Consider the following 17850-nt stretch of genomic DNA (forward strand, 5'->3'; position numbering starts at 1 on the left):
CACCCAGCTTCATCGGGGTGCCCCCAGCAGGCCCCCAGACCCTCATGCTGTGGACCATGTGCTCACTGTGGGTCAGTTCTGAGGCCAGGCCCTGTGTGAGCCTGTGGGCAGGTAGGGCCTGAGCCGGGACCACAGCCCCAGCGGGCACCCAGGACATGAGGCTGGGCTGGAGCCTGTTTCTCCACTGGAGCCACGTGAGTCCACGATTCAGAAGGCCACATAGGAAAGGCACCAGGGCTGTGGGCAGGCAGGCCCTTGGCCAGCTATGCAGAGCTGGGGCTTCGGCCCAGAGGGTACAGCAGCCGCCTGAAGGGTTGGCCCTGGCAAAGCCAGAAACATCCAAGAGAATCGGTTGTAATCAAAAGACCACCACTAGCCGCCTCCTGTGAAAATCGGGGATTAGATTCAGCCCCTCTTCTCAGGAGGAAATTAGTCCACGGGAAGCTCTTACCGGGAATTCCAGCAGAGGGGCCTTCATGCCGGACCCCACCCACCCTACCCTGCAGCCCTGGGGAGCTGGGTGTGAGACCCAAGGGCCCTGTGCCCAGGCACTGCCCTCCCCTGTGGGAGACACCAGCATGTCCAGGAAGCCGGGCTTCCCACAGGACATGGCTGTACCCCTGAAAGCCACCAGCAGAGGGACGAAGGGCCAGCCTGTTGCAGACTGGACGCTAAGGAGAGGCAGCCATTGGGGTCTGGATTGAAAGCACCCCCCGCCGCTGTGGGCGACGGGACAGTTTTATATGGATGCCTTCTGAAGACGGGGCAGCAGCGTCCGAACGTATTCACCCACGCACCTGGGGACAGGACGCGGGCGTGGGTGGTGTCCAGTGCTGCCTTGCCGGGTAGGCAGGTGCAAGTGACAGGCTGGGAACCAGGTTCCCAAGGCCACGCTGGCGCCCGGGGCCAGGTGAGCCGCCTCCATGGCCGCGGAGGCGGAGCCGGGCAGGTGGGGTCTGGAGACGGCCAGCCTGCGGCTGAAGGTCCCTGTCCCGCATCCCAGAGGCCACCCCCACACCCCAGGTGGCCAGGCCCCGGTGCCCTGAGCGCGCACCCCAGCCCAGCCCGCCGGCGGGAGAGGAACAGGGCGCAGGGAAGACGCAGCCAGGCCGACACTAGAGGGCGCCCCGGCCCGCGCTCGGCCACCTCCAGCGGGGCATTCGCAGCACTGCGTGTCCCCAAGCGCGCTGGACACAAACACGGGTCTCTGGCAGGCTGGAGGGGCTGAGGGTCAGGCTTGCGGCCCGGTGCTGAGCGCTTCCCTGAGTGGGGTCAAGGCCTTGGGCCACACCTGTTACCTGGAACCAGGACAGGTGAGCTGAACACAGCCAAAGGGGCCGAAAGTTTCTTGGAAGCCAGAGTAGTTCACACAGCCCATAGTTACCTCCTCCACTCAAGTCCCTCAAGATAGCTAAGATGTGCGGAGGGACAGGAAGGACTGGGTTACGAGGCAGGGTGAGTCGGGGAGGGCCGGCCAGCCCGGGGCCGTGCCGGGTTCCAGGATCTGCGGAAGCCTGCATGACACCTGTCCCCGAATCCACCCGAGTCTCCTCACTTGACCTGGGCGCCGCCGCCTCCCCCAGGAAGCCTTCCTAGACTTAATCGCCATCACTGCCACGTGCCCCGTCAGCTGTGAGGGGAGGGCAGCAGCCTCGGGGTGGGGGGGCAGGAAGGCGGCCAGGAGTGTGGCCATCAGTGCAGACAGCGGTCTCCCAGTCTGGCCGGCTCCTTGGGGGCCCCACTTAGAAACCTCCCCCTGCCCAGCTGACAGGGCAAGCAGAACGCCAGGGGTTGGGGCGAGGAGGGGGAGACCTCAGAATCAGATGCAGGCGTCTGCACATAACCCCCAGGGCCTACCTGGACTCCACGAGCTGGGACAGCTGGGGTCTTAGCCGGCCCCAGCCCCTCCTCACTCTGCCCCCTCCCGTGGGTACCACCAGTCTGTCCGCATTTCCTGCAGTTGGGGACCCAAAACCCAGGCCATGAAGACACCGAGGCCCCGCCCTGTCAGTGTTATGCCCACGCAGCCGGACACACGGGCCCACCGTCACCCTGGCTTTACCCAGGCCTGAGCCAGAGGCCTGTGCTGGGACTCTCAGTGTGACGGAGGCAGCCAGTCCCAGGCCGGAGGCCACCCAGCGCCCACTGTCCCAGCAACAGCCGGACACCCCTCCCTCCTCAGGGCGGGCGGGCGGGCGGGCAGGCGACGGAACCTGTCCCAGGTGGGCAGTGAGGACGCAGAGCTGCTTAGAGTCACAGAGAAAGCCTGCAGCAGGGTCTGAACTGAATCTGTTTATTTTTGGAAAGCTTGTCTGCCAGCCCGGGGCAACACCTTTTGGCCTCCACAAGGTTGGGGGCCGAGACCAAACCACCCCGAGCCCCTGCCAGGCCCGCCCGCTGACAAGCAGAGAACAGCCACCCAAGCTCGGGGGGCATTAACAGTACAAAAAAGTAACAGAACTGAATTCACGGCTTTCTCTCCCAAGCTTTGAAAGGTAGCAGTCCAGGCTGTAAAAGTCTAGAAGCATTGCGTAAGAAGTGTTAAATCTACAGCAAATACATCTTGTAAAAACTCAATAAATTATATATATAGATATATATATAAACTTGTAACATCTAATAACATCTGAGCCTGTGTGCGGGGCTGCGCCCCCCCCCCCCCCCCAGAAACGGCCTCCCCGCCCGGAGCACATGGCAATTAGAACTTGTACGAAAATACCAGCTTGCTTTGAAGTCCAAAAAAATAAATCTCCTAAAGAAAAATCCTATAGTAATCGAATTCCCCTGCAAAAAAGGCGGCCAAAGGAAAGAAAATATCCTCGCTGGACTCAGCGTCACACTACGAACGACCCTTTGGGTGGGAGGGGCTGCTCCAGCCTAGGGTACGGGCTAGGGGTGCCCGGCGCCGGGCACACCCTCAGCAGCCCCTCTGAACGAAGCACAGACCTTCTCAGCTGTTAATAAGTTAAGACTGAAGCCCCAGCCATGGGGTGGGTTAAACACTACAGCTGCTTTTGGGGGGGTGGGAGGCAGGGGTCTGGGGTTCCATAAATACCTTTACAAATATACAGGTCCAGGTACAATTTTTAAAACAAAACTGTGGTGCCTGCCAAGAGAGCCCCTCCAGGATTTTCTGGCGGTTTTTGTGTCTGTCTCACTCGCCCACAGGGGGCCTCCCACCCAGGCCCCCCGGGGTCCCGTGCCCCGCCGTCCCTGCCTTTCTTCTTCCATATAGATATTTATATATATGTGTGTGTATCACACGCAGCATCTACTTATATAAATGTACACTCATCTCTGGAATAAACCTTTCGGATAGAAGTTCAAGGCTCCCGCCTTCAGGTACCCGTAATTTCAGCCTGAGGGGCAGGGTGGGAGGTGGGGGGCCTGGAGGTGGGGGCTGTGTGCTCACGCTCACCCCCAGGCGCAAGGTGCCACTTGGGTCGGAGGCACGCCACGCGGGGGCTTCCCTGCAGGCTCAGCTTGGGCACCTGGAGGAGACGCCAGAGCCCGGAGCTGCTCCCTATGGGGTGACAGTGAGGGACAGGGGAGCCTGGGGAGGGCCCTCGGAAGGAGCCCCCTTACATTCTACATTCGGTCCCCCTGGTGCTGCTGGCACAGGTGGCCAGGAGGTCATTGTACAGCAGGCCGGGCACCCCGGGGACCCCTGCACCGGGGACCCCGAGACTCTCACACGCGCACGCCCACACACACACACACACGCACGCACACGCACGCACACACAGATGCAAAGCTGTCTGTCCATCCGTCCACCCATGCCAGGTCTCGGGCCTGGGCCACTGGGCCCCAGTGGTTGACGACACACCCAAGAGCAGCGTGGTGGGCTGGGGCCCACTCTCACATTGGTGGGGGCTCGGCCTGAAGGCCGGGGCCCTTCACGTCTGCGGGCCCCCACTGCTGGGCGGGGCCGGGGGCAGCAGGTCATGGGCAAACACGGAGTCGTCCCCCGAGGAGCTGGAACTGGGGGTGTCCTGGCCGCCCGGCGAGTACTGCTCAAAGGGCACCGACAGGTCCAGGTACTCCTGCGGGCGAGCGGGGGTCAGCGTGCGCACCCTCCCCGGGCTCGTACCAACGCGGGCGGGCGGGCGGGCGGGGCGGGCACTCACATCGGTGGATGTCACAGTGAGGATTCGGTCCAGGTCCTCCACCAGCTGCTTGAAGGTGGGCCTCTGGGAAGGCACTGCGTGCCAGCACTCCCGCATGATCATGTACCTGGGGGGGCGAGGCACCGGCCCGGGCAGTGAGCTGAGCCCTCGGGAGCTGAGGGCCCCGTGGAACCCCCGCCGTGGACAGACACTGGGAGGGTGGCCGAGCGCATGCCCACTCACAGGTCATGGGTGCAGTTGGCCGGCTTGTCCATGCGGTGACCTTCCTTCAGTAGCTTGAAAAGCTCCTCCACAGGGATGCCGGGGTACGGCGAGCCCCCCAGTGTGAAGATCTCCCAGAGCAGGACCCCGAAGGACCAGCTGGGGGGAGACGGGACGCAGCACCGTGAGCCTCCGGCTTGTCCCGGAAGAGACCCCACTGGATGCGAGCAGGGCAGGTGGGGCTGAGGGGGAGGCGTGAGGCCCAGGAGGCCCTGGGGCTCCAGCTGAGGACCCAGCTCTGCCCCAGAGCCTCTGTGGCCCCACCCTGGGCAGGCCCCCGGCCCCTCGCGGCACCCCGCCCCCACCAACCCTTGAGGGCTGGGGGGCCACGTACACGTCGCTCTGGTGGGTGTACACGCGGTCGAACAAGGCCTCGGGCGCCATCCACTTCACGGGCAGCCGGCCCTGAGAAGGAGAAACCGCAGGTTGTCTGCCAGGCTCCCTCCGGGCTGGCAGCGCCCACCCGCCTGGGCCAGGCTCACGTTGGTTGTCTTTTTGTAGTAGTCCAGGTTGTGCACGTCGCGGGCCAGGCCGAAGTCCGCGATCTTCATCACATTGTCCTCGGTCACCAGCACGTTGCGGGCCGCCAGGTCCCTGTGGATGCACTGGGGGCAGAGGCGGGGGCCGGGGCTGAGGCCAACCCCACCCGCCGCTCCCACCGGGGGCCCCTGCCTCGAGTGCCACCCTGGCCCCCAGGGGCCTCTCCTCCCACCCCCTCACCTTCTGCGAGGCCAGGTACTCCATGCCCCGAGCCACCTGGTAGGCGCAGGACACCAGGTCTTTGAAGGTGAGCTGCTCCTCGGGCAGCTTGCAGGTGTCGAAGGAGTAGTCGGTGCCCGGGGGCCGCCTGGCCCGCAGGTACTCCCGCAGGTTGCCCTTGGCCGCGTACTCCACCAGCACATACAGGGGCCCTGTGGGCACAGGTGCCTCAGGGGGGCCGCCTCACCACCCGCTGCCCTGCGTGTGAGCACCGCGCATGGTGCCCACGGCCCAGGACGCCCCCTGCCGGTGGCACCCACCGCCCTGCGTGCAGGCGCCCAGCAGGTTGATGATGTTCTTATGTCTCCCAATCATCTTCATCATCTCCATCTCCGACACCAGGTCCGAGAGGTCCTTGTCTGTGGCGTCATCTGCCCGGGGACCGAGGGGGCATCAGGCAGGGCCGCCCACAGCCGCCCCGCCCAGGCTCCCCTGCCACCCACCTCCCTCACCTTTCAGCATCTTCACGGCCACGGTGACAGGCTTGGTGGCCCGGTCCTTGTCGATGCCAATGGCCTCTGCCATGACCACCTGGCCAAAGCAGCCCTCCCCGAGAGGCTTGCCCAGGGTGAGCCTGACGGCAGAAGCAGAGGCAATGAGCACTCCCGCCACTCGCAGCCCTGCCCCCGGCAGCCTTAGAGGTCCAGTACCACCGCCTCCAGGAAGCCCTCCACACGCGTCCCCAGGACCCTGCTCACGAGGACGAAGTACACTGCCCCTCTGGCCTATGGCCCTCTGCCACGCCCTCTAGAAAGAGCACTTAGAGGGGGGGTCCTCGCCCACTGCCCCACCCTAGGAGCACCCTTCTGAGGCCAGGCCTCCTCCACCAGCCTCACATCCAAGTTGCCTTGATTCCGACCTGACTCCTGAGTCCAATCAGGTCCCTGGACGGCGGCCTCCCCACCTGGGGACCCACCCCGCATGTACCCCCCACCCCCCATCAGATCAGGGCCCCGGCACACAATGTCCCGTCTCCACCACTGACCGGGCCCGGGGCAGCTCCCACTTGGGGTCGGCAGGCAGTTCAAGCTCAGAGACGTTGGCCAGCGTGGGGCCCTCCCCTGAGGACAGCCGGGCGATTCGCACCAGCGGCGTGTTGGAGTTCATGGACGAGTTGGACTCCAAGGACACCTGCTTGGGTCGTCAGGGGCAGGTTGGTGCCACGGGGCCGCACCACGGGGGGGGGGGTAGCCCCAGGAAGGCAGGGCCCACCCTCTGCAGAGATGGGAATCCCGGGGCCTCCCACACCACCGGGTGTCCCTGAGCTCGGAAGCCGGGAAGCGCAGGGGGCAGGGGGCCTAGGTAGCTGGGCAGCAGACAGGCAGCTTGGAACCTGGTATCTACTTTCTGTTACCTGTCTCTTGAGCGGGAAGCGGGAAACCTTGTGCACGGTCGGAGCCAGGCCCTTCTTGGGGGGGCTGCGCAGGCGGCAGAGCGTCACGGCGGCCACCAGCAGGATGAACAGCAGAAAGCCCACCCCGTAGCTGAGGACACCCGCGTACACGCTGCCGGCCTCGCCAGCCTCCACCAGCTCCTCCTCCGCTGCAAAGACACGGGCGTTGGGGGCCTGGCCCGGCCACGCCGGAGCCCCCACGGCCCAAGGCCACCCGGGGCCACAGGCACGATGGGGGCAGGGAAGGGTGCTCAGCCCCGGGTGGGGGTGCTGAAGCCTCAACACCTCGCTCGGTGAGGGTCCTGCGGTCAGAAGTGCCCAAGAGCCCCGGCTGGTCTGGCTCAGTGGTTAGAGCGTCAGCCCGCGGACCAAAGGGTCGCAGGTGCGATTCCGGGCCAAGGGCACGTACCTGGGTTGCAGGTTCCATCCCTGGCCCGGGACAGTCTGCACGTGGGGGGCAACCGGCCAGTGTGTCTCTACCGTCAACGTTTCTCTCGCTCCGTCTCCCCACCTCCTCCCTCCCCTTCCACTGTCTCTAAAAGCCAATGGAAAAAATACCCTCCGGTGAAAATTAACAACGAAAACAAAAAGAAGTGCCCAGGAAAAGGAGTCCAAGCGGAGCCAGCAGCACCCACGCCCGCCACCCAGGGAGACGCCAAAGCTGCCACACAGGCTCCTGGGGGCCCAGCCGGGGGTGGGGGCCCCACCGAGGCCCCTTTGGGCCCGGATGGGGCCGGGTTGACTTTTATCCCACCGCAGGCGCAGGGCCCGGCGTGGAGCCCGGTGGACCCGAGCCTGGGGGTCCCCGCCTCTCCCTGGCAGCTCTGGCATGTCCGAAGCCAGCGACCCCGAGACCGGCGCAGAGCAAGCAGCAGCAGGAGCCAGTACCTGGCAGCACCACCAGCCACGCAGAGTGATGGGAAAACCCGATAGAATTGCCCGCCAGACACGTGTACTCCCCCGCGTCCTCAAAGGTGACATTGCGCAAGGACAGAACCTCTAGCTCCTTGTCCGTGGTGTTAGCGCCCGCCGTCTACAACGAGAGAACAGAGCGCGATAGGCAAGCGCCAGCACCCCCCACGGGCACGAGAGCCACAGTCCACGCGGCGACGGTCCAGCCAGGCTGCAAAGGAAACGCCGCCACCACCACGGCCACGGCCGCCGCCACGGCGGCCACGGGGCCTCCTCCTTGTGCATCCACACCGAGCCCGAAGCCAGTCCCTTCACCGGCGAGTCCTCTGTCCCAGGTGAGCGCCAGGCGTGGGGCCAGCACTGCGGCCAGCGGCGTGCGGGGTTAGCGCAGACACTGGGCCGGGGCGGGGGGCGGGGAACGACAGGCAGGCGGGCAGGCGGACAGACAGATGGACGGGCGAGCGAGACGTGAGCAGGCAGCGGATCCAGGGGCCAGAGAGGAAAGCAGAGGCTCGGGGAGGGGCACGGCCGGGCTGAGGGCCTTCCGGGGGTGGCACGGGCGCAGGCGGGTCCGCAGGCCACGGGGCTCCGGGCGGCCGGCCGCGCGGGGGCCGGAGGGCCAGCTTGCAGAGGTGACCGCGTGCAGCGAGCGAGCGGCGGGGTGGGGAGCGAGCGGGGCGGGCGTGCAGTGGGCGCGTGGCCAGGGCGTCGGAGCTGGAGCTCGGCGTGCCAGGCAGGCGTGGGACAGAGTCGTTACCTGCTCGGGGCCCGCGAACGCGCAGCCAAAAGGCCTTCTCAGACACGCCTATGAAATTGGAGGCTCGACAGAGGTACTCGCCCCCGTCGCGCTCGGACACATTGGCCAGGCGGAGGCGCGCGTCGGCCTCCACACTCTCACTGATCCAGGACTGCGGGGACAAGAGACCCGGCTCAGGGGTGCTCGCGGAGGCCCGGCCGGGCACGGGGTGGCTGCGCAGGAACGGCCCTCGGTCCAGGTCAAGACCCCACCGGGAGGGCAGCCCCAGACCCCGAGGCTCCACGGCAGGAAGCGGGAGACCCCCGCGGATTGAATGGGGTTGTGCCGGCCCGGAAGGCTGCCTGGAGGAGGCGTGCGGGCACCTCACGGCGGGAGACTGTGGTTCCGCAGGACGCGCCTTCCCTGCATCCGCCGTCCCCGGCACAGAGCACGGCCCTGGCAGGCACCCCGGAGAGGCCCTCTGGGGCCGGTGCTCGGACCGCCCACCCCTGGGGAGCCCAGGCGGGGCCTGCGGTGACACCCCAGACAGCTCACGTGCCGACCAGGGTGCAGAGACACCGTCCGATGGGGCCAGCCAGCCTCTCCCTGAGCCCCTGCTCCCCCCCCCGTCGGCCTGTCTCATCTCTAAAACAGATGTTTCTCTTTGGGCTGCAAGTGTCGCAACCGTCCCAACTCGGGTGGCCCCCGCCCCGGAGCCATGGGAACCAAGCTGAGGCTGTCCTGCCCCTCGGCTGAGAGGCAGCCTGCGTGGGGAGCCGCTCCGCACACACGGACGACACTCAAGCCCCGCGGCCGCCTCCAACTCGAGGAGCACCGTCCAGGCTCCCGGACCCAGAGGGCGCTGAGTGGACTCCGCCGCCACCCGCTGCCCGGGGTCCTTGAGCTGAGCCCACCCCCGGGGGCCACCCGCAAGCCCACCTCCAGGGCCGAGACCAACCCTGAGAGCAGACGGGGAAACGGAGGACTCGCTGGAGAGCCCAACAGAACCCCCCAACCCGGGACACCGGCCCAACCCTGCTCCCGCCAGCCCCGGGCGGCGCCTACCTTGAGCACGGTGACGTAGGGTGTGCCGTCCGGCCCCACTTTGCTGCCGTTCACCTCCACGTGCTTGAGCCACTGGATGTGGGGCTGGGCGTCACTGTACACCTTGCAGTGGAACTCCACGTCGCTGCCCAGCACGGCCGTCTGGTTGGCCGGCAGCCCCGCCTGCAGGATGGGCCGGTGCGGAGAGCGCTCTGGGAACAGACGGACAGACGGGGGCTCGGGGGCGGCCCGGCCCGGCCCGGCCCCCCTGCTCCTCCGTGGCCCGGGCCTCACCCAGCACGTCCAGGGTGTAGGTCTGCCGGATGCTGCCGAACTTGTTCTGCACGACGCAGGTGTAGTTGCCACGGTCCGAGGGAACCACGCTCTCCATGACCAGGCTCCACTGCTGGTGGCGCAGCTGCGGGCGGACGCGCGGGTGAGCGGGCGGCAGGCCAGGGCCCCCCGCCCGAGGCCACGCCACCCGCCGGGCCCACCTTGATGCCCCCGATGCGGTGCTCGCCCCGGAATTCCTTGCCGTTCTTCAACCAGGAGATGGAGGGGGTGGGGTTGCCCGCAGCCGGGCAGCGGAAGCGCACGGTGTTGGCGGCAGGCACGGCCAGCAGCTTCTTCTCCATCCGCTCGGGCCGTGTCCAGTAAGGGGCCCCTGCTGGCAAGGGGCACGTGAAGGCCGTGCCCGGGGGGGGCCAGGCCCACCGCCCGCCCCTCCAGCCCGTTGCCCTCCGCAGGGAGCCGCTGGCCTTTCGAGGGCCCGTCTGACGCATCAACGCCCGGCAACCTCAAAGCCAGGCCACAGGGTCCCTGCGCTTCCTGCCCACCGGCCCCGGAGCCTTCAGGGCAGGAGCCATCTCCCGGGGCAGCACCCACCCACCACCCGGCTGGCAGACCGGCCAGGCCTGCCCGGGTCAGGAAGCTCAGCTGATGGACAAGCAGGGCCCAGCCTCAGGAGCAGTTACCAGGAGGCCGGGCACAGCCACCCCGAGAACCAGGAGCCTTGGAGGCGCTCGGGTGCCTGGGTGAGACCCTGGGCCGCCCTCTGCAGCGCTCCAGGGCCCATAGGGCAGCAGGTGGGTCAGGGTGACGTGGCAGTGACATGACGGCCAGAGGCCCCGCCCCCCACCCTGATTTTAGGGCTGCCCTGCCCCACCCCTCCCACCACCGCCCCTGGAGCCCGACTGGTTTTTCTCCGCCTCTTGGCTGCATTCCTGCTGCGGGGAAGCCGGGCAGGCACCCCCCAAGCCTGCTGCCCCCCACGCGGCCCCCCCACAGAGGGCGCGAGTCCCAGGTGGTAGCAGTTTGGACAGACGCTGGGAAGAGGAGCCTCCCAGGTATCCGGGGTCCGAGGGCTGGGGCGGCAGAGCCCAGGGAGCGGTGAGAAGGCGGCCCTGCATCCCTGAGCCAAGCTGAGGGGCACCAGCCCGCAGCCTGAGACGGCCGGGCCGGTGGGGACACCAGGAGCATGTGAGCAGGAGAGGGCCAGAGGGGGCAACTGGCAGGCAGTTTGCTCCGAACCTCCTGGTGGACAAAGGGCAGAGGAGACACCGGCAGACCCCGGGGCAGGAGGAGCCCTCCTGGAGCCCATCTCCGAGGCGGAGCCGCGTGAGCCCCGCACCTGGCTCCCACAGGCCCCTGCCCGAGACTCTGCCTCTCGATCGCCACCTAGCTCCTCCCTCTGGCTGGCTCCTCACCTCTGTGCCCACTGGACCCCAGAGGGCCCCTGCTGCCCACCTCCCCCAGCCAGTTCCTCCACAGGCCTCACGGCCCCCAGCCCCGGGCCTCAGTCTCCTCAACACCCTGTGCCCCACCCCGAGAGCTCAGGGCAGGCAGCCAGTGCCACCTCACGCTCAGGGGACCCCAACTCATGCCCAAAACAGGTGGTACCCAGGGCTCGGTCTCTCACTTGTCTCATGAGCAAGTGGCCCCATCCTTGGGGAGGGTGGGGCTTGCCTGGGGGAAGCAGGTCCCCCCAGCGCCAACCAGCCCCAGGAGCCTAGAACCTGGCCTCACCTGTGTCTTCTGCCTCATCTTCTTCATCTTCCTCATCTCCTGAGGATGGGGCATCTGTAGCACAGGGAAGAGGGGCATGGAGATGGGGCCGTGCCCAGCGCCCACGACAGGGGGTGTGGAGGGCCCATGTTGGGCCTCGGCATCCAGGCACCAGCCGCTCCTCGGCTGTGTCCTCTCCTGGTTTGTCTCTGGCCTGCCCGAGAGGCCCAGGGGGCTTGTCCCTCAGGACACAGCGCCATCGAGGGGGTGCCCTCCTCTCCACCAGGGGCCATTCAGGTGCCCTGCCCGAGACCCCAGCCGCCCGGGATGCTCAGCGGCACCCACCTGTCACGCGCACGCTGAAGTAGCACAGAACCCGCTGGGTGAGCCTCTGCCGGCAGCTGTAGGCCCCGGCGTCCTCATGGGAGGCGTTGAGCACCTGCAACCGCTGTGGCGCCACCAGGATGCGGTCCGAGGGCGCCAGCCCTGCCCCATCCTTAACCCAGACGGTAGGCCCCGTGGGAGCCCCTGCAGGCAAGTGGCAGCTCAGCTCCACGGTGTCCCCACTGCCGAAGACCAGCTGCTCCTGCTCCGGGGGCTCAGGTTCCGGGACCTCTGTGGGCAAGGGAGGTGACCATGAGGAAGGTACCCCCCAAACCAAGAACGCTGAGTGCTCACACCCCCAGGAGGCATCACGGCACCCGCCTCACAGACATGCCAACTCGGGCTGCGGCCGGAGGGTGTCTGGGGGCTGGGCAGGGCCCGAGCGAGTCTGGATGACGGGAGGATCTGCAGCCAGAGCCTCGGGTCCCACAAACCACCCTGCGGACGGCCGGAGCACCGCCAGCCCTGCCCACCGGCCTGGGCCCAGGGACAGCTCTGCCGCTGCTCCCCTTCTGTGCGTGGCCCCACCAACAGGACTTTATTTATGAACCCGAAATCTCATCTCACAGGGTCAGGAAGTACCCTTCCTTTGAGCGTTTTCAACCATGTAGAAATAAAAAGCCCCTTCTGCATTTGGGATGAAGGGGCCTGGTTCCCCCATTTCACAGCCGACGTCACAGGCTAGGGGCAGCCCTCAGAGCCAGGCCAAGGGGCCCACCTCGCCACACCAGCAGCTGCCCAGTTCCCAGGAGGCCAGCGAGGCCCGAGACCCAGGGACACACCAGTGGCCAGGCTGACCACCACCCCCAGTCCTCCTTGCCAGGGCCAGACAATGCCCAGAGCAGGCGGGCAGCCCGGGCTTAGGGCCCAGGACAGGGCTGGGTGGTACCACGGGCACAGGCCTCCTTCCCCACCCAGCTGGGCCCGCTGCTCCATTACTTGTCATTCTGCCGACGCGTGGCCTAGATTCGAGGGCCCAGCTGCCCCTCTGGTCCCTGGCTCCCGGGACAGGCCCAACTCTGCCCACCCACCTCAGGCGTCCTCATAAGCCCTGTGCCCACCAGAAAGGTGTCCGCAAGTGTCCAGAGTCTGCGTCCCTGGGCACCCCACAGTCTGAGGGTACCTGGCCTGTCCGCCAGCCCCCCAGTCCTGGCCACCATGTCCTGCGGGGACCACCCAGTGTGGAGAGCCGATGGAGGCCCCCCAGAAGGCCAAGGACCGGCTGGTACAGCAGCCTCAGCCCCAGGCCCCAGCCCAAGGGCAACAGCAGTTGGTTCCGGTTTGGTCTGGGCAGTGAGGCAGGTCAAGCCATCTGCACAAGTATTTGCTTCAGCCTGGTCCAGCAGGGGGCTGGGGGGACACAGAGCACCCCAGGGCCAGCCGTGCCTGGCAGCCATCTGCCAGAGTGGGGCTGAGGGGCTGAGCCCTGCCCTGCCCACCACCCAGCCCAGCTGGGCGCCTGCAGGGGCCTCCCAGACCAGGTCAGACCCCAGCAGAGTCTCCACCCCTGCAGATCCAGTGGGGGGCCCTGGGGAGAACCAGCAGCGGCTGAGTGGGTGGTGTCAGGCAGGGGCACATGGAGAGGGGCATTAAACTCAGACCTGACTCAAAGGCCCCGAGGCCACCAGTGTTCAGAGGAGCAAAGCTCTGGGTTCCGGAGTACGGAAGCTTCCCGCCCCTCTCCCCAGTATGGGACCTACAGCCAGGTTCAGGCTTTTAAAGAACCCAGGGGAGGAGGCACCACAGAGGGACCCAGGCCCCTGGGGCAAAGGTTCCAGCCTCCCCACCCGGAAACATTCTGAAAAGTTTCGTAACAAAGTCAGAAAAAAAAGGGGGGGGATCCGGTGGCTGGGCGGGCTAATGAGGGCTTACAGGATTATCCGCAGCCTAATCCTCCCAACAACCCTTCCATTACCAGTCTTCTTGGACAGGTGAGGAAACCGAGGCTCCAGGAGGCCACCCAGAGCCGGTGGGCAGCTGACAGCCTTGAGGCCCCAAGCAGGGCCTGGGGTCAGGGAGCCCCCTCCCCTCCCAGCCAGAAGAGGCTCCATTCACACCTCATTTACTTGTAAATCACTCAGGGCGGTGTGGGGCTGTGGGGGGTCTCCCCAAACCAGCTTGGGTAGACTGGTCCCACCTCTTCAGGGAGACCCCTCTTTCCTCTCTAGATTCAATTGTAAAATGGGGTCTGTGGACAAAAAAGGGGGCCACACACTAAACCTGACAAGCTCAGGGGAAGACGGGCCCAGAGGCCAGAGAAAACCGCAGAGGGTAGTCTGAACATAAAAATCCCTAACTAAACACGGGTGGTGGTGGGGAGTCACGTCCCAGGCCTGTAGCTTCCTTCTCAAAGGTCAGTCTTTAGCTTTGAAATCGTCCATTCTTTGTGCACCTAAGATAACACATCTGAAGTATCAGAGCGATCTGCTGTTCCAGGCCCCTCCGAGGCACATCCGGGGCCCGCATCCCGGTAAAGGTTAACTAGCCTGTACCCACCAGAGTAAAAGTGGAGTCTCTCCGTTTCGCTCTCCATCCGATCTCAGAGATGTCCCTACTTTGGTTCTAAAGTCTCCAGAGCATTTCCTCCTCCGGTTGAGATTTTACTTCCCGACAATTGTCTCCAGTTTGGTTCAAAGAAACCCTCACAAGGGTTTTTCTGAGGCTGGACATTCTTAGGGCGACAGACCCCAAGTGGGCCCTGAGGCCACGGAGGGAGGGGGCGCTGCTGGACTCAGTGCAGGGGCTCAGAGGCCACAAGTCCAGCCTGGGGCTCAGCCCAGGTTAATGAACCACCCAGAGGCCCCAGAGGCTCAAAGTCCAGCCGGGCAGTGCAGGAGGTGGAGAGGTGCAGCCGGGGCCTTCTGGGAAATGCCCTGCGCCCTCCAGACCCCCCTGGCTGGGTGGGGTCAGCCTCCCGCGGCTCCCATCAACCTCCCTTCCTGGGGGGAAGGGGGACCCTGCCCAGGCCCCCAAAGGAGAGCAGGACCCCACGGGGAGGCCGGGGGTGGCCAGGGGGCCTGGGGGGGCCGGGGCGGCCGCGTGCGCCGCCTTCCCCCCGCCCTTGACCCCAGCAGCTCTGGCTACTTGCGCTCCCCGGGGAGGCCAGCGGGGACCTCTGGAAATTTCAAGAGGGCTTTGTATTTTTCCTGCCCAGCCCATCTCTTTAAGGAACCGGATTAAGTTTATTGACCTATCCACTCACTACCTGTTTCGCCAGCTCTGCTGCGGGGGCGGAGGGGGGAGGGAAGGGCCGGTCCCCCCGGTCCCCCAGCGCCCCCCGCGCCCCGAGGGGCCTCCCGAGCCCCGGCCGAGGCCCGAATCCGGCGGGGGCGTCGCGGGCCCCGGTCCCGGGACCGACCCCGGAGCGCAGCCAGGTCGGGGAAGAAGGGGGGCTGGGGAGCCCCCCGCGCCGCAGGGGTCCCGCGAGGGTCCGAGCCCGCCCCTCCCCCGGGGCTGGCCGGCATTCCCCAGCCGTAGGGAGTCCCCCCTCTCTCTGAATGCGAATGGGAATGCTAATGCGGGGCTCCCGCGGCGGCCCCGCGCCCTGGAAGCGGGCGGGCGCTAAAAGGGCGCGCTGACCTCCCGACGGCCCTGTCACGCCGCTGAATGACACGCGCATTCAGGCGCCGGGCCCACTTTCATTCATAAAAAAATGACATTGTTCCGGGAGCCTGCGGCCGCCGCGGGAGAAAGGGGCGCGGGGGGCGCGGGGGGGCGGCCGCCATCTGCCTGCGCCCCGCCCGCCGCCTCCCGCCCCGCGCGCCCGCGGCCGCCGCGCTCACACCGCCCCGCGCGGCGCCGCCGTCAGTGCGCGCCTGTGGCCGCGGGTACAAAGGGGCGGCTGTTCGGGCGCCGGGTGGGGCGCGAGCTCAGCGCAGGGCCCTCCGCGCGGCGCGGGCAGGAGGCGGGGCGCACGCAGCCCCGCGCCCCCCCGGGACCGTCCCAAGGGCGGCCCGGCCACGCGTCTCGGCCCCGCCGCCCGAGTCCGGAGGCGCGCGCGGGCGGCACCGGGAGCGCCCGGCCGGGCTGCGGGGCCGCGGGTTGCGCCTCGGGCGCCGGGGCGCGTGTGCGGGCGCAGCGTGGCTCAGACACGCTCCCGCCCCTCCGCTGCCTCGCCCCGCGGCCGGGGCCCCTGGACACCCAACGACGTCCCGCTGGTCGCGACCACCGGCCGGCCCGCGGCTCCGGTTCCCAGCAGATCCATCTCCTCCCGGCGCCGCGCCCCCGGCCCGTGCGCACCGCTTGGGGGCAGACACCCGCATCCACGGGGCATGGCAGCGCGGTGGGCACGGAGGCACTGGCAGGATCGCCTCCACAGGCGGGCACCGGGGGCGAGGGGCGGACGCACTCTCACCCTCCCCTCCCTCCAAAGTCCGGTCCCTCGCTTCGGGCGAAGCTGGCCGTGAACTGGGGCCCGAGGGGGGGCTGGGTACCAACAATAGAAACTTTCCGTCCCTGCGGAACCCGCGGAATAACAATGGGGGCTGTGGAGACGCAGCCCCCGCGCCCTCCGACGGCGCCTCCGGCAGGCTGCGCGCCCCGGGGGGGCGCGGGCGGGGGCTGCGGCCGCCACCTCCGAGCCCGGCGCCCGCGGCCGCCTCGCGCTGGGTGGTAGCCCCGCGGGTCCGGGCGCCCCACGCACGGCCGTGCCAGGGCTGGCGGCGATCCCCAGGGAGGAAGGGCGACAGCAACCAGGGCACGCGCCCCGCGGTGCCAGTCCGCGGCGCGCCCGCGGGCCCACTCGGATCGGCGCCACCCACTCACCCGGGCGCCCGCTCCCGGGCCGCGACGCCTCCGCCCGCCGGGGCCCCGGACCCCTCCCCGGACCCGTCCGTCCGTCCCCTTACCTGCCACTCTCCGCACGACGCGCTGCTCCGCGCCCGGGGGCCCCGAGGCGGCGCCGGTCACGACCGCCACGGCCACGCAGAGAGCAAGAGCCCAAGCCGGGGAGCCCATCGCGGGGGGGCCGCGGCGTCCTCAGGCGGTGCGCGCGGGCGTGCGTCCCATGGTCCGGCTCCGGCCCCGGCGGGAGGCGGGCGCCGCTCGGGGGTCTGCGGGAGGCGAGCGGCTTGTGACCGGGCGCGCGGGGGCGAACGCCGCGGGGGCCGGGTCCCGCGCCGGCCCCACGACCCCCGGCCGCCCCGCCCGCCGCCGCCCAGCGCTCGCGGGCCGCCTGGCGCCGGCCGCCTCCTCCCCGCCGCGGTCCCTCCCTCCTCCCCCTTCCCTCCCTGGCTGCTGCAGAGCCCTCCCAGGGCGGCGGCGGCGGCAAACTTTCCAGAGCGGGAAGCCCGCGCCCCGGCCGGGCCCGCGGCGGGCACCGCGCGCGATGCGAGCGGCCGTGCGCTCCGGCCCCGCCGCGCGCTCGCCTCGGCCCCTCCCGCGCCCGCGCGACCCCGCGCACCGACCTGGAGGCCGCCGGCGCCCCGCTCGCTGCGCGCTGCCTCCCTTCCTCGCCCCGGCCGCCGGCCCGACGCCCGCGCGCCTTCCCTCCGGCCGCCCGCTCGCCGCTGCGGCCGTGCGCCCGGGGAACAGGACCGCGCCGCGCCAGCCGCCCGCGCCGCTCCCGCCGCCGCCACCGCCGCCACCGCGCACTGAGTCGGGCGGCCCGGCTCGCCGCGGCCAGTGGGGGCCGGCCCGCGCCCGCCCCGCCTCCGGCCCCGCCCGCCCGGCCCGGCCACGCCCGCCCGACGCGCTCGGGGGCGGGACGCGCCCCTCCCCTCCCCTGGGGCGGTCCGGAGGCGGGGCCCGGCTCGCTCCCTCGCCGGCCGGGGATTAGGGGGTGGGGCCGGCGGGGGCGCCGGGCGGTCTCCGAGGGCGTGGGAGCCGGGGCCGGGCGAGCGCGGTCCCCGTCGCACCGCTGCGCGCTCAGGGCGGCCAAGCGCAGCCCTCGGTTGGCACAGCGCGCGCCCCGGTGACGGTCCAGCCGCCGATCAGGGGCTCGGGGCGGTCTCAGCGGGCGAAGCAAGTCCGAGAGGCTCCGAGGAGAAGGCGCTGCCCGCGCTGCACCCTGAGGCGCCAGCGGCCAGTCCTCGGGGCCCGCGGGAGGGGTGCTGCGAGCAAAGGCCCGGGGTGGAGGACAGCGCTGCCCGCTTGCAAGGGGACTGACTGGATCCAGAGGCTCCTCAACCCAGAAGCTCACTGGGGCATTTGTTAAGCGACTGTGGCACACGTGTAGCTAAACTGCCTGAGTCCCTCGCCAGGGGGGTCATTATCCCGCCCCCCGCCCCCCC

At 68.5% G+C, this 17850-nt stretch overlaps 1 protein-coding gene across 6 annotated transcripts; it reads right to left on the reverse strand.

The window, feature by feature from the left end:
- Window positions 1-2279: 2279 nt before the first annotated feature.
- On the reverse strand, window positions 2280-16647 carry FGFR3 (fibroblast growth factor receptor 3). 6 transcript variants are annotated; one of them, XM_087828630.1, is made up of 17 exons: window positions 16468-16647; window positions 11582-11851; window positions 11258-11311; window positions 9727-9896; window positions 9527-9650; window positions 9254-9444; window positions 7429-7573; window positions 6502-6689; window positions 6133-6278; window positions 5600-5721; window positions 5408-5518; window positions 5109-5299; window positions 4871-4993; window positions 4723-4793; window positions 4350-4487; window positions 4128-4233; window positions 2280-4043 (listed from the first exon to the last, which is right to left on the reverse strand). In XM_087828630.1, exons 1-17 carry the CDS (start codon window positions 16574-16576, stop codon window positions 3897-3899), a joined length of 2406 nt encoding a protein of 801 aa, XP_087684756.1. In that variant the 5' UTR covers window positions 16577-16647; the 3' UTR covers window positions 2280-3896. The 6 variants fall into 6 exon arrangements, with proteins under 6 accessions (XP_087684756.1, XP_087684754.1, XP_087684768.1 ...); XM_087828628.1 differs by having other exon boundaries at window positions 6133-6281; XM_087828642.1 differs by lacking the exon at window positions 7429-7573 and adding an exon at window positions 8210-8360.
- Between the last annotated feature and the right edge of the window lie 1203 nt (window positions 16648-17850).

Source organism: Miniopterus natalensis, chromosome 1, assembly GCF_054644295.1.
Source record: "Miniopterus natalensis isolate mMinNat1 chromosome 1, mMinNat1.hap1, whole genome shotgun sequence".
Taxonomy (NCBI): Eukaryota; Metazoa; Chordata; class Mammalia; order Chiroptera; family Miniopteridae; genus Miniopterus; species Miniopterus natalensis.

Bases quoted from the DNA above. Each gene is read 5' to 3' on its own strand.
- FGFR3 (XM_087828635.1), bottom strand. From the start codon at position 16,576: ATGGGCTCCCCGGCTTGGGCTCTTGCTCTCTGCGTGGCCGTGGCGGTC. The intron at 11,852-16,467 runs GTAAGGGGACGG...CCTTGCCCACAG, and splicing joins CGTCGTGCGGAGAGTGGCAG to AGGTCCCGGAACCTGAGCCC. The intron at 11,312-11,581 runs GTGGGTGCCGCT...CCTGTGCTACAG, and splicing joins CTTCAGCGTGCGCGTGACAG to ATGCCCCATCCTCAGGAGAT.